The 23291-nt window shown below is 37.5% G+C and overlaps 1 protein-coding gene across 5 annotated transcripts in view; it reads left to right on the top strand.

The window, feature by feature from the left end:
• Positions 1-23291, top strand: part of TBCD (tubulin folding cofactor D) — a 126588-nt gene that overhangs the window by 75130 nt on the left and 28167 nt on the right. For all 5 annotated transcript variants that reach the window (XM_074607992.1, XM_074607990.1, XM_074607989.1 and 2 more), the window contains 12 exons: positions 860-940; positions 1706-1779; positions 2724-2841; positions 4284-4344; positions 5881-5903; positions 12798-12829; positions 14965-15027; positions 15434-15510; positions 17545-17626; positions 20901-21019; positions 21447-21538; positions 22436-22576. In XM_074607992.1, the coding sequence (XP_074464093.1) occupies positions 860-940; positions 1706-1779; positions 2724-2841; positions 4284-4344; positions 5881-5903; positions 12798-12829; positions 14965-15027; positions 15434-15510; positions 17545-17626; positions 20901-21019; positions 21447-21538; positions 22436-22576 (963 nt within the window). The remainder of the gene's footprint in view (positions 1-859; positions 941-1705; positions 1780-2723; positions 2842-4283; positions 4345-5880; positions 5904-12797; positions 12830-14964; positions 15028-15433; positions 15511-17544; positions 17627-20900; positions 21020-21446; positions 21539-22435; positions 22577-23291) is intronic.

Here is a 23291-nt window from a genome sequence, read left to right as displayed (position 1 = left end):
ACACACACATATATTAATGGAACACTATTATGGTTGCAAAGTTAATCACTCAAATGATATGAAAGGGTGAAATTAAGGTAATCCATGTGTCCTTAATTTCCTCCCTTTGTGCATGCAGTTTTGACATAAACGTGTTCTGCTGATTATTTAGCTTTCCAAGATTATTAAACATACATCACATGTACTGAAAAAACATTTCACTTCCCTTCTGTTGGCCTTAGCATCAATAGTTGATGCTTCTGAAGATTGGAAAGCGAGTCTGGCTGTAAAGTTAGGTAGTTATGCAGGCTACCTGGGGTAGTTAGTTCTGGTGTTACATCTCGGGTCTTGACTTTGCAGCATTAAAATTTTGTGTCAGAATTGACTTTTTGTGTCTGTTGGATTTTTGAAAAGGGCAAATTGAAAACCCGTATTCGGTTTTGGACCATTCTGTTTATGAAGATGTAGCACATTTCTCTAACTTAATTTTACTGTATGCTGTGGATTACATCATTAATACATTTCTCCAATCTGAAAAAATATATAAGTTAATATACACATTTACGTTTTCTAGAATGTAACCACGGGTATTGAAGGTTTATATTTGCTTTTTGTTGCTGTCAAGCTTTTCATATGTGTAGTAGTTTTTATAGAGAATCTGAAAGAGTTCTACAAAGTCATTTAGCTTTTTTTCAATAATTGTAAAATACTTCCTACGTCATTATTTCATTCAGCTGCATCTCATTTAGGAGAAGGCATGTTTAAGTAATTTTTTTTGGTTGCTTTAAAACTAGAGGATTTAAATCTTTGGAGTAGCTTGTGTTAAAATGCACGCAGATGTGGATTCTATACTCTCTCTGTATGGACTTTTCTTTTTCAGTGTGTATATTGCTGGCTTTCCTGAGTATACGCAGCCAATGATTGATCATTTAGTTAACATGAAGATTAACCACTGGGATAGGTAAGTTCACAAAGTCTAATTATTAATATCCAGGAATTGACTGTTCTGCATATCATGCTTTCCTAGATTATTTTAGTAAATTTTACTTATGCTAGAGTTTGCAATAGCAATTGACCGAAGGAAACCAGACAAGTAATAGCTGACGTCATCTATACCTCCCTAGCATATTGTCACTTAAAACATGTTTATGAATTTTGTCTTTTTGCCGTGACCTCAATCTGTTAATAGATTAATAAAACAGTTTTATATGGTATATAGTGTATGTGAGGGGTAAACACCATCACCATACAATTATCATAATTAAAGTAGATTTCATGCATAGAGATGGTGCTTAGTCATATTCAGTGTTCACAAAGATTAAAATGTGTACATATAAAACAAATGAGATTATATCAGTACTGATAATAGTTTGCATCATGAGAAATAATAATAGTTTACTGTAGTGTCCCTGCCAATGCATAGAATGAGCCCTCGGGTTCTACCATCCACACATACATTTTTCTTTGTCTCTTTCAGCAATAAGTTCTTTTCATAAAGCTAAAAGCTAGCTGTAGGCTGTCTGTTTGGTCCACTGGTTGGTTTTGTTGGGGTTTTTTGAGCGGGGAAAGCATAGGATGGACAGAGAATACTGTAATTTTTACTATTGCTGGGGTCTTTATTTTGGTCAGGGACAGGAGTCCCTTCCTGACATTATTGTTTTTAATACATTACTTCTGCTAAATTGCTAACCCCAAAGAATTCAAAATTGCTTTTTTACATCTTCAGTGTTATTCGAGAACTTTCAACCAAAGCTCTGCATAACCTTACTCCACGGGCTCCTGAACACATGGCAAATGTGGGTAGGTAACAAATAAGTTCTGCATAACGTGCCATATCAAGTGGTCTAGTGTATGTAGCAAACATGTATTAAGAAGACTTAAACAGGCACCATGACTTAATAAAAACTAAGATTTCCCCTGCAACTTAATACAGTGTAGTGACACTAATAGCTTTACCAGTTTTCAGATTTTATGCAAAAATGCTAAAATACTGCCAGATCTTTTTCTGTCTGGGGACTGGACTTTGTCTGGGGATCTGGCTATGTTGGACCCTACCAGCTCCGACATTCCGAGATGAATAAATGGGTGTAGTTCTGTTGCAACAATTCAGGCAGCTAGCCCTCAAATTCCCAGCTTTTGTTTTGTTGATATAGCTTTGATGTTGTAAAGGGTGGGGGGATCTGTTTTGTCTTGTCCAGTCTGACATCTTCAGAATTCCTTTTTGACTGTTGTGTGTGTAATCAAACGTTTCTCAGCATGAATTGAAGATCCTTTGCTTGGACCACTCGAGATTCTGGGGATGTACCAGCTGCTTTTTCATCCGGCTGAAAGAGAGCAGCTGGCACCCAGGGGAATCTGCACTTACAGATCTTACCTTGGCTCCCTAGAGCAGGCTGGGAAGGTGGCAGTTTACATGGAAGTAAAATTCCATGGAAGTACAAGCCTCATTTTTTCCCTTACTGCGCAGCTAGCCCAATGCCTAACAGCAAGTATATTAATGTATTTACTCCAAACAGAGAGCTAGCTGTGACTACAAAATTTCTTGGTGTGCTTTAGCATGCTGTGTCAGAATTTACTTATATTTTTAAAACTTGGTTTTCATATAATGGCCAGGATGTATTGGCCTGACTACCCAGAAATGGTTTTCCCATGTTATTTCTAGGCAGACATGTTTACATTTAGAACTGCGATCTGTCACTATGCTTTGTTTTAAAAAAAAAAAAATATTATTTAATCTCTTTCAGTTTTGCCAAGACTTCTACCTTTATCAGTGGGCACAGATCTGCACACACGCCATGGGGCAATTCTTGCCTGTGCTGAGATCACCCATGCACTGTGTAAACTAGCAGAAGAGAATAATAGGTATAAATGCAAGATTATCTCGACTATAAATTTTCCTTTCATGTCTGGTCTATTGAAAACTTCCTGAGTATAATTATGGAAATCTCCATTTTACTGCACTTCTTTTCCATTGAATTTTTATTTGTTTTGATCGGTCGTGCCAAGCCTTCACACTTTATTCAGTGATGTTATAACCTTAAATCTAAACTCATCATCAGGAAAGTGAGATCATTTGCTGCCTTACTTGGAGAGTCCAAAGTTACCATTTAAATCTAGATTAAACCCCCTCTCCCCATAAGTGTATTGTCTTCCTGGTGAGTGGACAGTCTTTTGTCTTCCGTGTTAGAGAAATAGCTCCTCAAATAATTTGTTGATTTAATTGTTGCTGCCGAGTGCTGGTACAGAGATATATATATATGTGTGTATATATTTTTATATATATGGGTGTATGTGTGTGTATACACACACGTATTATATATAGGTGATGTAGCCAAGATAATATATTTGGAGATGTCTTTGCTTTAATGTTGTGATTAAAGAAATGAGTAATTTACCTTTTCTTTCTTTCACAAGAATCGCTTGTGAAAAATGGTTGAAAAATCCTTATTGCAAAATCTAGAATTTGGAAGTTACGTTGGCAGTAGAATTTTATACTAGTGTGACTTAAATTAGGATGAGCAGCTGTTTAAGATCAAGGTAGTGGAAAATAAGACTCCAGAGTGCAAACTTCACTGAAAATAGAGTTCTCCAGAAGTCATAGATAATGTGTACACTGAAGAAATATATTTTAAAAAAACGTACAGACTTTCTGGGTCATTTTTGTTCTAAAAGTTGGATAATGACTCTCTGATTAACCTTTTTTATTTTACTTCTGAGAACATTCTGATGTCTGAAGTGGTGAAATCTGACAAATTTAATGTCATTGTTTGTACAAGCTAAATACACTGAAATTAAGTTAAATAATAGATATCAAAAGTGTGCACTGTTTTTTACACTTTAATAATCGACAAATAGGAATTTTATTTGCCAGTAGTGTCTATCAGAAGAATTCATGTTTATCTTAAAGAGTTCCCTTTTCAAGCAAGTTGAAAAGTTAGAGAGAAAGAGCATTTTTAGTAGTAGGAAGTGCGAGAAATTGATGCAAAAATCACAGAAGTGTTGGAGGCCAAAAATACAGCTGAGCTGAGAAGGGCTATTGTTGTATTACTGATGATTAAGTTTTTAGTAAGTGACGCTAATTTTTTATAGTCCTTTAAGATTGAGTTTGCTACATGATAAGGAAACAACTTATGTTATTGTATTTGCTGAACTATTTAAAATTAAATACTGCATATTTCTGTTGAGCATAATTTGGAAATCAAATAATTGTTTTTCTGTTTGAAAGTACAATGAAGTCATGGAAGAAAAATTATTTACAGCATGATTAGGAAACCAAGTCTTAAAAATTTTGTATACCTTTACAGATCTGTAACATATTATTTCAATGAAAAATCATTGGAGGGACTTAAGCAAATCCATCAAGAGGTTTGTAGCAAGTATAAATGTATCTTCTAACCTGGTCTGTTGTATTATTTTTAAACAAACATTTACAATTAAGATAGCTGTTCTCCCCCTTCCTCTTCCCCTTGCCAAAAGTAAACAATCTCACAAATACGCATTTGGACGCACGCGCGACAGTCTGATAGCTAGATCTCCTTGATCTTACTCCAGTATAATTTTGTATTTGGTCCCTCTCTGTTCTGCCGGCTTCTCGTCTGAGCCGCTTCCTCTGACGCAGTCGGTTACAATTCTGAAATGCTGCGTGGGGATTCACTGTGCTTTTCTGTCCCCTTCTGTTTCTTCTCCCTTTCTGTACATCCCAACTGCGGGGCGGGGTATGGCTCTTACAGACTGATGTATGGCTCTTGCCTTAATGTGACCACGCTCAAGAGACATCTCTGAGTGAGCCCATTCTCTGTCCATTCTATTCTTTCTTCCCCACTTTCTTGTGATTTCATTGCTCACGCCTTGAATCCATAATTTACCTGTTTGTAGACCTTGAAAGTCATATTCTGTGTTTCAGTGGATGCATTGTCTTTACCTCTACTTACGACAAATGAAGTCTTGGCCTGCTCATAGCAATTTAAAATGATTCCATGGAGATAATTTTGCCTAACTTGTCCCTTAAGTCATCCCACTTTTTTTTTTTTTAACTTTTGGCTCCTATTTCTTCACCTTATGGAACAGACAATACTGCAGCATTCAGGCTCCTACTTGTTTTCTGCAGCGTCTGTAGTCCCAGTTCCGAGGTGCTAAAGCTGTCAGGCTTCACCATTCACCCCTTGTGCTTTAAAGGACATAGGTGCTTGCTTAATTTTGTGCATAGGTGACAGCTGCTGCTACAGGTTGAAAGGGCATCTTTGTCCTTGTTCCACTTTCTCATGTTGAAATGCCCAAAAGCTTCATCAGCAGCATCTGTGCTGTTACGGTGGCCTTCGGTTGTTGTGAAACTTTCCAGTTTCTGCTGTTGTCTGTTCTTAAAATTAACCTGCAAAGTTGGTGTAAATGTTTTCTTTCTAAAAATCTATTTTTTACAGAGAAATTTGCTTATCTCTGATTCTTGAAGATAGCCTACTGTAATGTTAACAATGAGATAATATTTTTCAGTCACATTTGAAATTTTGTTCTAGTTTTTTCTGTTTAATCAGTAGCAAACAAAGTTATTTTCAGTTTTCAGACACTGCAGTATATCATCATTTTAAAAAAGCTAACTGTGGAAAGCAAATATATTTTAAAAAGCCAAAGTAGCTTCCAGGATATGTGTGGGAGCAGCTAAGATTAGGATTTAAGAAAATGAATGCTTTATGAATGTGTTAAATTGATTTTCTTTGAATGTAAAATTCAAATGGGTATGTAGAGAGGTTTTTTAAAAGACATTTTCCTTTGAATTTTAATTTAAAAATAATCCAAAGTGTTGTGTAGCTCACAATATATAGACATTGCACGCAAGGAGGAACAATGAAAACACATTGAACAAACTCTGCTAATACTAATGTTTGTTGCTTTCCCTCCACCCCCCAGCTTTGCAGTCGACAATTGTACAGGTAAGAAAATGGATGCAAAAAAATTATTTTTCGTATTGGAAAGTATCAATCAGAAGTAATGAAACCAGTAGGATCCTAGGGGTTTTTTTGGTTTGTAGGGGTTAGTTCCGCCTGCCATAGCCTGCCAGTCTGGCCCGGTTCGGCAGAAGGAAAGCACATCGGTTCTTTTGGCTTTGTCTGCCTGGTCCGGAGGCTGATGTCCTTTTATAGTGGTTGGGATGTTTTGAGAGCGCGGCTCACAGGCACGGTAGATGAATGGGAAAGTGTTGAGTACTGGTCTCAATATTGTGATAGAGGCAGTTCAAGGAAGGAAAGAATGTGAAACAGAATATGCTCACTAATCCCTGGCTTCAGCAGCGTGTAATGGGTTTCTTCCCCACTGTTCACCTGTACTGGAGTACTTGTATGGTTCAAATAAGTCTATAGAAATGACCTTTAACTAAGAAGTTAATGAGTCCAATTTTTGTCTTTTTTTAAAATGAACTTTTATCTAAACTCTAGAATTACTTTCATCATCCTGTGTAATGAGTAGGCCAGGAGTTGTTACAAAAGCTTCAATACAATTTTTCAACTCTTGCGCCAAAGAAAATTTGAACGAGTTTTCACTGAGTTGTTTTTCATTTCCTATTTATTGAAGCTTCCAGGAAATAAAGGGGGAGTTTCCCTAAGTAACTGTTAAGTAAATGTGAAATAAAACTGGTGTGTGACTTCAGGGTTTGTTCCTAAATGTAAGGAAATCAAAACATAATTAATGACTTGTATGCCCTAATGATTGCATATGCGAATGAGGGGTTTTTTTCTGCTTTAACTCACAAATCCTTTGAGCTTTTGGGCAGTTTACTTCACTTCTTTTCACATGACATATCTGAAAATAGTAAACCTTAACTAGGTTTTTGTGTAATTATTAATTACAATTTAAAGAATTTTTATGTAAGCTTTTGTATCCTGAAACTTTCTGAAAAAATGTTAAAATTCACTTCTTGAGGGTCGTACCTACTGATGTGAAACTTCCACTCCAAAGTTAGCTTGTACTGCTGGGTGGCTTTAATGCTGATACTCTGTGTTAGTGTCTTTGTGGGTGGCTGCCTTGGCTCCCATAAATTCTTTAATGTCAGGGTGGAGCTTGGGTGTAATTTGTTTTTGTCATAATGTGCACTTCTTGCACTTAATGGTATTTATAAGATGCCTACAGAAATGTTTTCATTCTAGATAAGACTTCTAATTCAACTCCACGCAAAATTGATTCACTGCTGTTTACTCTAATACTTAGGCTGAGACAGAGATGTCTACTATAATCCATATTTTAAAATATCGGTATGCATAAAATATTTTAAAATAGGACAAGAAAAATAAACTAGGTTATAAAAACAAACCAGCAATTTGAGTATTGCTGGGCAAGCATTTAGTGGAACAAGCCAAACTTGTTTCACGGTGAGTAATTATTGCACATAATATTCCAAAGATTTCCATTTGAGAAATTGCTACTGGGAATTTTCGGTGTAACAACATCTTGTAGGAATGTTGAAAACCTGTGTGTTTTATTTGGGTTTCTAGTTTTTCAACTGCATTAACAAAAAGTGTTAGGCCACATGTCTTAACCGTTTATTAGATATTTTGCTTTCACTTCTGGCAACAAAACAGCTGTCTTTTTGTGGCCCGAATGATGGTTTTTAATACTTGGATCGAGCTGTTTTCAGAAGTTGTGTTGGCCTGTGAGAAAAGGGAGTAAAAAAACTGTGATTTTTTTTTTTTTTTTTTTTTTTTAAGTTGTAATTTATAAATTTTAAGCTGGTTCCTGAGTTTCTTGGTTGTCTGGTTGTCTAATGCTTAGGATTCCATTGAATCCGTAACTATTTCAAGTCAAAAATTTTAAAGCCAAAGTGCTGTAATGGAGACCTTCATTTAACTATCCCTCTTGCTTTGTTTAAGCAGCTCTTGTGATGTCTTTAACCTGGTTTTGAATGACAGCCATGAATTAACCTTCAGACGCAGACCAAGTCTTGACTTACACTGCACAGTCTCTCAATTTTGAGTATAATTGAAGCAGTCACATTTGTTTACGCTAATTGTAGAAAAGCCTGTCCTCTACTGCATTAACAATTTTTTTTTAAAATGCAAGTATCCCTCTGTCTTCCTGTACAAGTCCTTTCCTGGGTTTAGCATTGTATGCCGAAAAAGGAGACTGCAAGTCCAGGCACATCAGCGTGTACTTCCTTCCATTAGTCTTGATTCCGACACATTTGATGCACAAGTTTGTCTTGAGGAGCTGGTTGGTGTAAGCATTTGCATGTGCACTTCCAGCTGCGGATTGCGCAGTCAGCCTGGCTTTCTCTATTAAATGGGCGCTAGTTACAGCAAGTCAGATGCAAACCATGCAACTTAAACACAGTATTGGTCCGTTGTGCCTGTTTTGTGCTATATTGGTTATGCTATAGAGTTATAAAAATTGAGATATATTTCATTTGCTTTAAACTTTGCTTTTATATATAAAAAACCCAAGACAGAAACTTGTGGCATCTGTTGCCTTAAGCTGTTTTACTTGGGGTAGGAAGTTAGTCTGCCAGATTAAACACGGTGTTAATGGTCAGCCTAGTTTATATTATGCTTCCACCGAACCAGCATGGTTAGTATCTTTTTTTTGTAGCACATATATTTCTGTAATGCATCTAAGACCTTGTGCTAGTTCTCAATATGAAAAGTCCTCAAGAAAAAAGTATTTTTAATAGTAGTTCTGTTAAGATTCTTTAAAAATGCATTATCTAATTTAAGCTTCTTGACTGACTGTTCAGCTGAATAGATGTTCAGAATTTTTTTTCCTCCTTCCTTGTAGTCAGTTCTGTGTTTGATAATGTAGGTCTTAATGCACAGAGTTGGGCAACAAGATAATTTAGGGATGGATATGGAAGTGCTGCAGAGAGATATGCTGGGCTTCTTCCAGGCGGTTGCACTGCACTTCTGTATTTCAGCAAATGTTCTATTTCTTGGGCCTTCGGGGTTCCCATCAGGGCTGGGTATGTCGGGGTGTGTGGGGTTCGTTAGCGACTCACTCTGGGTGAGTCAGTCCCTGCAATGTGCTGTGCGCTGAGTTCTGCCCTCGTCTCGTTCTCCTAACACATGAAGAGGCTGGTGCCCGTATTACGCGGTCGGCTGTGTGAGATGAGCAATTCTGGGTTCTTAGAATAGTAGGCAGTGTAAGTTGGGCTGTCGTGTTCAGAGTTTCAGCTTTTCCAAAGGTACCCGGAGGGGCTGACAGGTGCTAGGCAAAAGAGACACTCGGCTCATTTCAAAGACCTTTAAGGTTGCAACTAATCTTGATGGTTTCAGGGCAAATGTATTTCTTGGCAGTCATCTACGTAAAAGAGCTTTTTTAGGCATATTGACTTAATCAGCAAATAATTCCAGCCTTGCAACAAAGCTCATCTTAACAGTTATCACAAGTTTTAAATTATTTTTTGTATCCAGTAGCATGGTGGTTCTAGGAGATCGTGCTATACTATGTTCTGAAGAGTTATAAGGTGAAATTCTTTTCTGACTAAATGAAGTCACTGGCAAAACTCTTACTTCTGTGGAGCCAGAATGTCAGCTGTAATCTTCTGGTGTTAGAATGCAATATAAAATGTGTGCAGTCAGCATATGAATTTACAGTAAGCTAAACATCAGTGTTTGTAAGCTTAGTGTTGTTTATTCTCGGCATCTGCAAGGGATGACCATAAGAGCTTTATTAAATTCACAGATGCTCAAAGGTCTCTCTTCCTCCTCTGTGTACCTTGTGAGAAAGCCATGTTGTACTTCCAAAGCCCAGTAGGTGTACAGCCTGGACCTTTTAAGCTACCTCAGCTCTATTTGGGACAAAGAGTTCCCATGGAAAATAATTGGTTACTATTCATACAGAGTTGAAAATACCGATAGCTTAGCTTCCTGGGAATTAGTATTCTTAGCTTCCTGGAAATAAATCTCTTCAGTTACTCCAGTAGTTTTAACTTCAGATTGAGATGTTTTTAAATTCTAAACAGCTTCAGTTACTGATATTTTTATAACCTGTAAGATGAATTCTGAACTTCTCACAAAAGCAGGTTTTAAATAATTTTAAAAACTATCCACAAAAGTACCTTGAACTTCTGTACGCACTGAGAACAGCACTGCCATTGGTTCTGATTCAGGCCTACGTAATTTTAAAATAGATACCAGCATTCTTTGGTCAGTAATCTTAATTCATCAGTTCTGCAAGGGACTATATATTTTGATTATATTTTCCACAAATAAATTGTGACTCATGCTAAGATGTTTCTAGGAGAGAAGCATTGCTGTGGAACTGCGCAGAGGAAAGAATGCTTAAGAGCTCATGGAACGTGGGCACTGCATCAGTCGATTTACAAACAGAATTAATAATAAAACCTTGAGACAGGTACATCTAATAATGTGATGCAACTTCTGGATGTGTCTTTGGAAGAAAAAAAGAATACTGACTGTACAGCAAAATTCAGAATCTCTGAATTAGGTAGATCATATCTTTTTAATTTAGTGAAATACTGTAGAGCGAGATAAAGTTAATAGAAAGATGCACATCATGTTTGACAAACTGAAGATCTGGGATTATGATAGAATTCTCAGTTCTTAAAACTGAAATATGTATGAGCTGCAGAAAGGGGAAAAAATTTAGATATATTGATGGACATAGTGTGATGTCTAGGCAAGAAGTAAACAAAAGTTTTGCAGAGAGCAACACATGGTATCGCAGTGCCTTCAAAGATAGATTTGATTGCAGTTTCTGCGTTACGTGGAAATCTTACCATGCAAATCACTGTCACCATTCTTCATTCTTGCACAGAGACAACAATCCTCAGTGAAGCTCTAAACTCTGAAATTAAATTGAGTTGATGTAATGCCAGAGGAAGGGATAGCTGTCAAATTATTACCATAAGAGTAGCTTTAAGTGGCCTGACTTCCTTATTGGCAGTGGAAGAAGTGGAGAAGAGCAGCCTTTATGACTCAGTTCTTGCTTTGTAGTTTGAACAGAAGGCCATATCTGAATCCTTGCATCAGCAGACTCTGTTGCACACCAAACAAATTTACAAGATCATTATTTTATACTCATTTGCAGTAAGACAACAGACAAAAGGCAAGGAATGGGTGAGGACAAAATGAAGGGAAAAGACACATTGAAGAGGAAGCAAGCCTTGCCACATCATTCTTCTATTTTTGCTGCTGTCTCGACTCCTTGCATCACTTCTTTGTTTTCTAATTTAAATTTTTTAGAAGCTGAAGAGCAGACAGCATGGCAGGAAGGTGGGGTGGATAATACAAAGACCTTATCAGCATGGGGATGTGGAATCTGTGCTTGCTTCCTGTGATGATGAACTGGGCTGTGGATTATTACATTGAGCTTAATATGTCGGTTGTCGAAAGCAAAAGTTTCCCAATTAAAGGAAGTGCTGATGAGAATATTGTGGAGTTGGCGTCTCGGCATTACCTGAAAAACCAATGAAAATGTTGAGCAGTCAAAAACCCAGTGCGTGTTGCAGGAGGCACCTACTTGTATGGAATGGAAAAACTTGTTTAAAAAGTTTAGGCTTTTGAAGCTCATATAAAAGGATAAATTGGAGAACAAAGTTCCAAGAGTTGTTAGGGTTGCTAAGTTTGCCTTCTGAGTGCAGCTACTAATTTTATTGTGGGGAGGGAGGAGGAGAGGAGGGAAGAAAAGGTTTAAAAAAAAAAAAAAAAAAAACAAACAAAAACACCCAAGCAAATAAACAAAAAAGCCTTTGTTGTTCCTCCCCCTTGCTGGCAGTTTCTGCCAGAGCATGGCCATACAAACAGGTGATTAAGGGTTTGGCACACCTCAGGGAGGAAATATTCCAGCAGAAGTGAAGGGAGACAGGAATAAGGAGTCGAGGGAGGAAACATCCAAAGGAAGGGCAGGGGTCAAAGGTTCAGAAAATGGAAAAATTAAGCCACGGAGGGTGACACTGTGTGTAACACCCCAAGCAGCACTCGTGGCACCTTGGGGATATCCACGGAACCAGCAGACATTGCTCAGCGGGGTGAGGAGACATCTCTCTGCCCCGAGACATGTGCAGCTGAAGAATGGGAAACAGGCCATGCTGTTTGCAGGGTGCTTCTTCCTCTCCCCACTTCATCTCTGGTTCAGACTTTCTCCTCCCAATGCGTTTCTCCTCCTCAGTGGCCAGGGTAGTGTTCAGACAGGAGGACTGGGCTGGATGAGCCTGGATAAACTGGTGAGACCGTCCTCATGTAGCTCATGTTTTGCTTCAGGAGGGTCTGAAGCACCTTGAGCCGTTTGTTTCTCTCCATTTTCTGATGTGTTGGAAGTTTTTACCCTCTCACTCGCGGTGATGAATGCAAGGTCACCTGGGAGAGGGTGGAGAGAGGAGGGAGAGAAACTTCACCAGGAAAATGAACCAGTTAACATTTGTGAAAATGGGAGCTGGTAAATGGAGTTTCTATTTAATGTTCCAGAGATGAAGATTTTATTAAAGAATTACGTGTAATTGGTTTTCAGTTGTGAAAGAAGCTCGTAGAGGCTCTGTGAATGAAAAGTCCTGTGGCAGGTCCCGCAGGTTTGGGATGCTTCTGAAGCAAGTGAAAAGAATGAACTTGACAGTCTTTTATTATTCACATTAGAAAAAGAAATACTGGGACCGCATTTTTGCAAGAAGACTGTTAAATATTCAGGAAGGGTTCGTACAAATCATGCTGAAGTCACAACAACAGTTGATTTAAAAAGTATTTTAGAGTTGGTCAGATACAAAACTGCAGGTATTTTGTGATCTGCTTTCATTCTGAAGTGGGTTTGGGGTTTTTTTCCTCGCTAGGCGATGTGCTCCGACTGCCTGTAGTAGGTTATTCTCTGAAGGTTTTGTTTCTGCTTTGCAGGGGTTTGGGCGGAGAACTGATGAGACCGGCTGGTAAGTGTCACTGCTGTGGTGGGAAAGCAGAAAATGTGCAGTAATGAATTCTTCTGTTTACTTTTTTTCCAGTTTGTTTTGCATATATTGTGTTGGATGCATAAATAAAGTATGCACAGTAATTAAAAAAAATACAAAGTTTGGAGGCCAATCGAGAGGCAGGTACGCCAGAACGTTTGGTGCCAGCACAACTGTGAATAACCCTGTTTGTGCAAGAGCTGGAGGTAGTTCTTGGATTCATGTCACTCATTCTCTCCTTCCGTTGTTGCACACAGTGAACTTTCTTCAGGGTTGAGCTGGCTGGCTTCATTGATTTCCTCAGGTTCCTCTCCAGAAGAGGTGTGATCTGTCCATTAAGACAGATGTCATCGTGTAACTAATTATTTTATCATAATATGTATGGGCACAAAGGTGAAGAATAAAGACCTTATAAACAACTGTTTGTGGAAAGGGTGGTACCACAGAAAAGAGGATGTGTTGTTCACGTGGGTTTTGAAGATTTTATTTACAGAACCACTGTGAAAAGGAAGGGCATTGCAGGAAAAAGTACCCGTCCAGGTGGCCTGGGCGGATAAGGAAATGATGCCAACTTGAGTTTCCTGCTCGTGGGTCGAATGGAGGGAGTGCTATGGAGCAGATTCTGGCTTTGAAGATGTGAAGCCATCCAAATTTGGGGGGTAAAGGAGTTCTGGTACCGAGATGGAAGGGTGATGGAATAGAAGGGGTGAAGGGGGCAAGGGGATTTCTGCAGTCTTTGAATGAGTTTGCAGTCTCCTGACATGATAATGCAGGCTGAAAGAATAGGTAGGGTTTTTTAATGTGTTTTAGCTTTTAAGCAGCTGAGTATTTCATAGTATTGGAGAAGAACAAATGACAGTATTTCGGCATGATACAGCTGTGTAGGTGGAATAAGAGAAGAATTGAAAGTATTCCACAAATTGCCTGCATGTCTAATGACGATGATGGTCTCAACCACAATAGAGCAAAAAGAAGCGTAGAGAACTAAGGAGGAACCCCAAGAGACTTGGGTTTAGTCACATTGTACTTAACCTTGTCTGTGAATAAATATTAGAACAAAGAAGCTGACATACAACATTGAGCGGAGTTTGAGCACAGGCAGCCTGATTGTGTGACATTACCATAGTGAGAACTGGATCCAAGAGCAGATTTGGAGCCCATAAGTTGATTATATATGAAGAAGAACTGTGTATAGAGCCCTGAGTAAGATTCAAAGATTAAATTGTGGGAGGAGAGGAAAACAAAAAGACGGCATTATATAGTAGCTTGTTCTGTCCTCTCCCTCCTCTCCACCAACTCTAAAGCAGTCAGATAGTGAGGACGGATGTACACCCATCTGTTTTATTTGAACTGTTCACCAGGAGGTGAAAGATTGTTTTCCCTAAGTGCTAAGTTTTCATTTGGGTGATGCAGTCAATCTATTGTATGGTAAAAGTCTGCAGTGTTTACTGCGTTAATCTCTATTCCCCAAAACAGCCTTGAAACACTTAATACTATTCTGAAGGTGGGTTTCTGAGCTTAGAACTCACTGAAGTTTATAGATTTAAAATAATGAGGACTTAATAAAATTAAATTTTCTAGTATTGTGAGTATCAAAGGAAATAAAGCTGCTTCCAGTTTTAGAGCTGCTAGTTCTGTGCAGTGGGCAGGTGCTGCTCTGTGAAGGTCTGAAAAACTGCTAATAATAAGAAGGAAAACCTTTCCTATATATTTGAATAGTTTTTTAGTGGCAGTAGTATTGCCCGTGTCCAAGTTGTTTTGCTATCAACAATACTACGTAGCCATTTACAGGCTGGTATGGGAACAGAAAGGTGGCCAATATGTACATATGCATCTTGCATGGCAGGGCGTGAGAACGTACCTCCAAACAGTGGGTCTGGGTGAGGAATGGGACTAACGCCACAGAACAGTTACCGCATAGTAGCTTTTTTGTATGTAAGATCACAAGTGTCATTTCCTTCCAGTTCCTAATTTCACGTATTTTGGTCTTTCAATTGCAAATTTTCTTCAATTTAAAATTAACGTTAATGTAACCTCCTGTGGTTGTACTTCAAAATTGCTGCAATTTCTCTTTATTTTTTTTTATTTATCTAGTTGTCAAATTTATTTTCTTACAGTCTGCACTTTAATTGAAAAGTTGTCACTATCAAAAATGCCATTTAGAGGAGATCCAATAATCGGTATGTTATATTTTAAATAACCTTCCATTATCTTAGTAGTTATTCATTAAGTTAAAGTATTAATGAATGATGTTTTTCAAAGAAGCAAGATCAGCAAGGTTGAGTGGCCTAACAAATAAAAAAAATACACAAATACTGCAGCAGGTGGTGATGTTATTTGAAGATTTGTTTTGTGGCTGTCAAGTTTTCAGCATTACTAGACACAGTGTTTGCACTATGTACATTGTAAACCAAACCAGAATAGCTATAATAATTGAGAATCACAACCTTGTTTATTTTGGAAAACCAAGGCAATACAACAATATGCATAATTGTTGGTTTTTGTAAAAAAAGAGAACAGAGAATGTTGAAGTTCAGAAAGCAAGAAAAAAGTAAATCATAGCAATGATGTTCCTTACTATTTCAGGTGGCTGGCAGTGGTTAATAAATGACAGTCTAAGAAGTCTCCCTCTTGTTTCAAGTGCGGCACGACAGCATGTAAAGGTACAATAGTTCCTCCTCCTTCATGTGGTCTTCATTAAATACAGAGTTAGAAATATTTTTGTTTTCCATGGGTGGATTATTTTCCATGGAATCTAATCGGTGCTTGAATGTTTGTTTCTTAGATTGCTAAAAAGGGTTATTTTTTTAAAAAAAACTTAAATTCCTCAAAATTCAGAGGGCCCTTTTTGATTAATACTTGGACAGCTGTCACAAGGGTTCTTCTTGTATGTAGATTTGGACAAAGCCATTGGCACTGGGCCGGCAATGAGTAGTTGCTGATGGTTGCTTGAAGCTACATGCTGCCAGCTGTATGGTTACGTTGATATGATACTTTGCTTCTGTTTCAGTGTACCTGTAATACGTGTAAGATACGTTCATTTTGGTAGTTTCATAGAACTTTCCTGGGAATTAAAAAGAACCTCAATGATGTCCTCGGGCCTGATGTCCTGAGGGTGTGTTTGTTAGCAGTGAGAACACTGGTGTGATAAACCGGAGTTAACTCAGGACTTAAATTTCACACACTTAAATGTTCATTAGCTCTGTTGCAAATCCTTTTACCGTGCTCTCGAGCTACTCTAATTCTGGTTATTAAATCCATTGAGAGATGTGTTTTGTGCTATTTTACGTACATAATCTTAACACCCCCAGTTATTTGCGTTACCGTGACAGTTTGGTCTTACGCTCTTAAAGGCTCTACCAAATTATAAAGACAATTATTGTCTGCCCTGTTAGAGCTTATAGCCATCACAGAGGCAATCTGAATATAACATATTGTGTTCATTTTGTTAGTTTTTAAAAATAAGATAAAAAGCCGTTGCAAGTAGCTCATCTTCTAAAGTCTCCCTTGGAAGACAGAGTAGACGAGAATGTATCCAAATCACTAAGGAAAATTAAAAGATGAAATTTGAATTCTTGGAATATTCTTTTGGCATTAGCAATTTATTCAAAGAGTTTGTATGTCTCATAACTGGAACTTCTAAACCAAGCTTAGAATTAATTATAGACTTTAGAGAATTTTGACTTGTTTGGTTGACATTAATTAATGTTGAGCAAAGTATGTTTAATAAATGTCAATTCTCACTCGATTTCTGTATATATTTTAGAGAGAAAGAACTTTAAGGGCAATTAATTGAAAATTAATCTTTTTTTTTTTTCTGACATTCGGTATACTCTTCCAATGGAACTTCACACGTTTAAGGTGAAAATCATTTTCTTTAGCAAATGAAGGATCTGAGCAACCTGATCTAGTTGACGACATCCCTGCTCATTGCAGGGGGGTGGGACTAGGCGACCTTTAGAGGTTTCTTCCAACCCAAACCGTTCTATGATCTACAACACTTAGATAATTCTGTCTATTTTGCTGCTGTAATGTCAGTGGTAGTTAGAATAATATTTAGGTGAATACTGGTTGTCTTTCAAGTGCTTGGTTTTGCATAGAGAACAGTCTGAGGTGTCTTTGGGGGCAGAATGACCAGGCTGTACAGGATTCCTGTGTTATCATTCAAGATTTCTTGTACCCAGAGAACATGGGTATTAATGAGTATTGTTGCTGTTAATACAGAGTAACCAGTGCATGGCTTTTGTACGCTCTCAAATTTATTATAATTCTGGTCAGCATTGGATTATTAGCTGAAAAGTATAATTCAGCCATGAATTTTCTGAGAAGACATGTTATATGCTTTTGCTGTATTAGTTTTGTGTTATTAGTTTTCCTGTATTAGTTTTGTGTTTTAGTTGTGTATTAGTTTTGTGACCAAAACCACTCTAAAGATTAGGAGGTTTAGGTTTAATACAGAACCTTTGATCCTTTTCTAAATCAATTCAGACTGAGATGCGAGGGTTGTGATACTGGATATTTTAGGGGGTTTGTTGCTAACCTTCAGTCCATGTGTTTTTCTGTGTTTCAATAGCTTTCTGGGGAAATAAAATAGAAATAAAAAGAAAGTAAACATCAGTAGCTGAAAAGAATGATTTTCAAAAGGAAAGTATGACTTTAGCAAATAAATTGTGTTCACAGTTTTGCCTTTGTTACAGGAGTCTGCAGTCTCTGCCCTGGCTGCGCTGTGTGATGAATATTACATCAATGAAAAGGGAGAAGCTGATCCAGCTCTACAGGGTAATGACTCATGTTTACAGTAGAGGCAGAAAATATTGGGCTGGACCTAACTTGCACTTTGGAGGTATTGGGTAGAATGGGGAGGAGCATCGCTAATTTTAAAGGACCTTAACATGCTTCAGGAAAGAATGATAAAACCAATGGAAAGTCCAGGAGGTTTTGCTTGGTTTAGACTGGAGGTGAATACAAGGTCGCATAATAATGAATATTAGGAAAAGCAGATTATTACTTTTCTATTCTGTAGTGTAAAACAAGAATACATGGTTGTCGCAAATCCTAAATTTTAATGAAGTGAGATGTTTTTACATCATATTTTGATAAACTGTGAATGAATGAACCTGATCCCTATCACTTAGATAATAACATGCAATCCATGCCCCGGAGATAAAAGCAGCCTGTCTTGATTTTAAAATCTTTTCTATATTGCTAAATATCTATATTTTTGTCAAAAAAAAAAAAATAATTCCAAAAATAGCCCTTTCCTTCACGCAGGCTGGCGCTGATTTTTTTGTGGGCGGCATGGGACGATGTGATACGGTACTGAGGCAGGTTTAAAAAAATGACCTCAGGAAAAGGTGAAGTTTTATGAAAACACAACACACTGAGCAGGAGGAGATAATGCTGAATCAAACAAAGGCAGCTAAAAATGACCTGAAAGATTAATGGGTTACATTTTATGTAAGAATGAAGTTTCAAGCTTCTGTAAAAGTGGACTGGAAAACTCAGCCAGCAGTCAAAATCAAGAGGGAGAGAAGATATGCAGAAGGAACATGTGATAGATGCCTGCATTTGTTTTCATGCTGCACTCATTGAGATGCCTCTGAAGCTTTATTTATTTATTTACTTTTCCTCCTGGATTCTGGGTTACTTTTCTTCTGGGTTGTGCATGAAGGAATCATGGTGATGTAGCCATGATGGTTTCTAGGGACATAATTAGAGTCAGATTTGTAGATACAGGCAAAATTTGTCATCAGACTTTCTGGTATGATTAGGGAATAGAAGAGTTGGAAACTTTTCTGTTCTAAATATTCTCCAGTCAGCTCTGCCTTGATTATACTTTTATTTGGCCTTGTACTTCTCTAAAGCCTCTTCTACACATTGCAACTACAGTGCCGCTATGTATGCAAGCATCTTTTAAAAGGAAAAAAAAAAATTTGTATATTTTTGTCTCTGTGCCAGTAAAAAGTCTATATTTCATGACCATTAAAATCTGTGTGTTTGTGTGACTGAAATCCACTACTCGAAATCCTCCCCATAATGTCTGTGTATGCATGGACGTGTGGAATCTGCAGGGCAGAGCGCGCTCAGTGACAGTGCAGGGGCTTAGATAAGTCAGTTAAAGCAGATCTAAACATGATGAAGGGAATTAGGGAAAAAAAAATATGTTTATCATAAAATTTAACTAGTGTTCTACTATGGCTTGATGGAATAAAGTGAAAACACAAACCAAAGATTCTGAATCTGTCCCTATAAGGCTGCAGTTTCATTGAATCACTTCTTTTGCCTTTGTCTATTTTCACTGTTTCTTTGTTTTATTTTTTCTGTCCTACTGTGTTCTGGTTTGGTTTTGATGACTTTCTCTTTTAATATTCTTTCAGGATGGGTTGTGTTGAATTAATATTGTAGACACTTCATAGGCCATGTTGTTTTATGAAGCTGAAGACTCTTAGAAGAATATTAACATTTGCATTACCCTCACTAGCATAATTACTAAGTAGTTATAAATAAAGAGCTGTTCGTTTGCTAGTTGTCATGTCTTTATTTTATGTCATTTGGCTAAAATGTCAAATTTACATCAATCAAAGGGAAGGCTGTCGTAGTCTTGCTGTCTAAGATCATCTTGCTGTCTAAGCAAGCATTGCATCTTCCTATGGCCTCAAGACTCTATCTTACACTCCAGTGGTTTGGAAACTTTTAAATAATAGATGTGCTTAAATGAAGGTATTGCTAACCTCTGGACAGGGAACTAGTTCCCTGACGTGAGGAGCTAGTTGAGGCCTGCTGATTGCATGGGGATTTTAAAAAAAAAAAAAAAAAAAAAAAAAAAAAAAGCCATGAGTTATGATTAATGTGTAGTTTCTTGTGGTAACTATTCTTTCTTCCTCTAGCAAATATTGCTCAATCATTTAAATCTTAGATGACAGTAAGCAATGGCACAATTATGTAATCTTCCAAGGATCTCTGGTTCTGTTTCTTTGAGGATTAAAAAGCGCATATGCAGTGAAGTGATTAGTGAGACCACCTGTCTCCTTTCTGAACCAGAGCTGTGTCTATTGCAGCTATCTTGGTCATTCTTAGAAGCTTTTTTGGAGTACCTTGGTTTTCTCTGCATTTTACAGAAGAGTTTAAGATAGGAGCTGAAAAATCTGCTGAAGGAAGTATTGTCTGTTAAGTCTATGATAAAGACTACAGCAGAAATAGATTCCTGGCTTTTTTCTTTTTTCTCGTTTTCATTCATCCTTATTTTCTTCTTTGTATCACTTCACTTCATTATTGTGCCTCCCTTTTCCGTGCCCAGTTCAGTTTATTCTTGCTCCTTTTCTCTGTGGGGCTGTTTGTAGAGCCACGGGCCTTGTTTTGTCACGTAACGATGTGCAGAATCTGAGCGCAGCATCCCTGCTTCAAAGCGGTTGCTTCTTTTTGAGCTTTCTGCTGTAAAAAGCCTGACTTTATTTTTGTTTCTATATCGAAAGTGATATGAAATGATCTCGTTGCTTAGGTACGATCCCTGCGTGTGTGTGTGTGTGTGTGTGTGTGTGTGTGTGTTTAAACCCTGAGTCCAGTTAAGACTTCTCTGGGAGAACTGTCGAGTAACTGACTTTCACAAATCCAGAGTCATCTCTCTCCTAACACACAATTCTTGTCTAATTATGGAAAATGATGACCTGTAAATATAAGAGAACTTTCTTCTGTGTGTTTGCTTAGAAATTTGTGCTTTGATGTATTCTTTGGGGTTTTAAAAAATTATAGCTTTTTAAAATTGAGAACTTTGTCTTTTCTTTCTCTGAATGGCTAGAATTAGTCTGTCTAAAAATCTGACTTTGTATTTAGAAAATAAGGATTCATTCATATAGCTGTGAACATCTTAGAAATTTTATCTTTTTTTCTGTAGGAAACTGAAGGTATTCTGTATTTTACTTTAATGAATTATAAAGTTTTCTAGCCGCTCTGTTTGGGGGATCTTTCCTGTCTGTTTGTTTGGGGTTTTTTTGCCAAACATGTAACGATAATGATGCGGTAGCTGCTTTTCACTCTGCAATTGTATTTTTTCTAGATGAGCTGGTGACACAGTACGTTTCAGAACTACAAAACACAGAGGAAATGATTCGTTGTGGCTTTTCACGAGCTCTTGGGGCCCTTCCAAGATTTCTGCTAAAGGGCAGGCTCCAACAGGTGAGAAAATATGATCATTGTAATGAGAAGAGGGCACACAGTATTTTGAATTAAACCTATGATCGTAATCAAATAAATAATAATGATCGTAATTAAAGGTCTTTGTGAAAGGGGTTTGGATTGTAAGGTACAGTAACTCCAGCATATATTTGTGAGTTTAGCTTGCCATAGATTCCGATAATTAAAGTTTAGTCCTGCTTTAGTAGTGTTAATGGAAAAGCCAGAGGTTGAATGATCCCTTTGCTATGGAGCTTGTGTCCAAAGGGAAGAGTGAGGCACGTTGACAGGTCACGATGAGAAACCAGACGCTCTTGGCTGCTTGGTTCTCTCATATGTGATTGAGCTTATTTTAATAGGACATCTAAATTTAACATTTATCATAAATAATGCATTGGATTTAAATATCTCAAATTTTATATTTTTTCAGGTTTTGGAAGGTTTGAAAAAAGTTACCTTAATTTCCCCTGCAGACGTGAGCTTTGCAGAATCCAGAAGAGATGCCCTAATAGCAATTGCAAAGTATGTTAGACATCTTTATTTTTGTCTAGTTTTAATTTTTTCTCAAGAAGTTTTCTCCTGTTCCTTCTGCTTTCTATTACAACATGGTTCTTGAAACCACTTACGCTGATGTACACATTTTTAATGTGGAACTGTGTGTGTCTCCATTATTCAATATATCTTTGATTCAGAGGATTATCACACATCGGAGGATGGAGTATAACATGGATGGTGGTGTGGGTTTTTTTAAATTAACTGAATAGCTAGAGTATATTTTAAAGTTCACCTTTCTCATGGGCTACTTTTTAGTGAGCTTTAGTGAGGAGGAAGAATACATGTTTTTTACACTTTCTTAATAAGAAGATGGAATTGGTTTAAAGAAATTGTGCTTTTTCGCTAAAGGGATATTTTCTGTGTTGACTTGCCACAGTGCAGTTAGTGCTAATAGTATCACAGTATGTACGCTCTTAAACTGTTACATTGCAAAAAAGAATAATATCTCTTTCTCATGTTAAGCATGCCTTCAATGTAAAGAAGTTTTTTTTAATATCAAATTCAATGCACATTATATTAGTCCCTTGCTCTTCTTGCTTATTTCATTTTAAGGAGGGTTCGGAAACTGCCAGGTGCGTTAAGCATGTCCCTTTTTGTAGTATTACAGACATAAAACCAGTCTGCTTATCTGTTGAGTTGTTTTGCCTCACCAGTGTTCCTTTAAACCCGAACACTCGTCAGAGATCCTCGGGTCGAATATAACACAGTAGCCTCAGAAATATTCTTCGTGCTATTTGTAACAGATCTTATAGGTGTTTAGAATATTGTATGTCTGGGGAGTTTTATTAAGCAACAGAACAAAGCTATGATCTGAAAGTTCTCGATAGTGTTTTGGTTTTTCCTCCCTTTTTTCTCTTTTTAAAGGGTTTGCCAGACAGTAGGTGTAAAGGGAGACGGACCCCAGGACGAATATGTCTGCAAAGATAACGTTTCTCAGATCTATGCGACACTTCTTAATGGGGTGACTGACTACACCACAGACAGCCGAGGAGATGTTGGAGGATGGTAAGATGCTTTACAAACGGAGACTTAAAAGTAGCTGTCATGTTTGATGTCTAATTAAAAACTGATATCTTTTCAAAACCTGTTAGAAATATAGATAGCTCCAAACTTTTGGAGATTTGAGTGTGGGTAGAAACACGCTGGGGGAAGAGAGGTAGAGAGGGAAAGGAAAGACTGGCAAGAATTTGGTTGTCCCTTGCCTGCGTTTTAAACTGAAATTCAGCCTTATTCGGGTTTTGTGGATGACGTTATATTTTCTTAGTGAATATCAGCAATGTATTTAGTTGCAAAAAGTACAGAGATTTAAAGCATTACTTCTGGTTCTTTGAAATAATATATTTACTACTTCCTCCTATTGTACGTTCCTGTTGTGGGGATTTTTTGCCAGGAGAGGGAGCAGTTGCATAACGTGTTAGTGACAAATTGTCGAGGCCAGGGACTCCAGCTGAGAGGGATAAAAGGTTTGTAAATTGTGCTGTGCTATTACTGGCTCTTTTATAAGTTTAGGGTTTCAATTCCAACTATGAGATTACAAGAATAATTAAATCTTAAGTCTGTAGGAACAGATCTACTAATGTGTGGTCTATAGGTATGAGATGAAGTCTGTAGCAGTCGTATTTTTGTGACGTTCTTCGGTCTTCACAGTTCCCTTACTGTGTAAAGAAGATTCAGTAGATCATAGTGCTGAATGTTCTGTGTTCCTTCAGTAACAGTGTTC

This window comes from Larus michahellis, chromosome 14, assembly GCF_964199755.1.
Source record: "Larus michahellis chromosome 14, bLarMic1.1, whole genome shotgun sequence".
In the NCBI taxonomy this organism is placed as follows: Eukaryota; Metazoa; Chordata; class Aves; order Charadriiformes; family Laridae; genus Larus; species Larus michahellis.
This window is presented reverse-complemented; position numbering and strand designations above follow the sequence as displayed.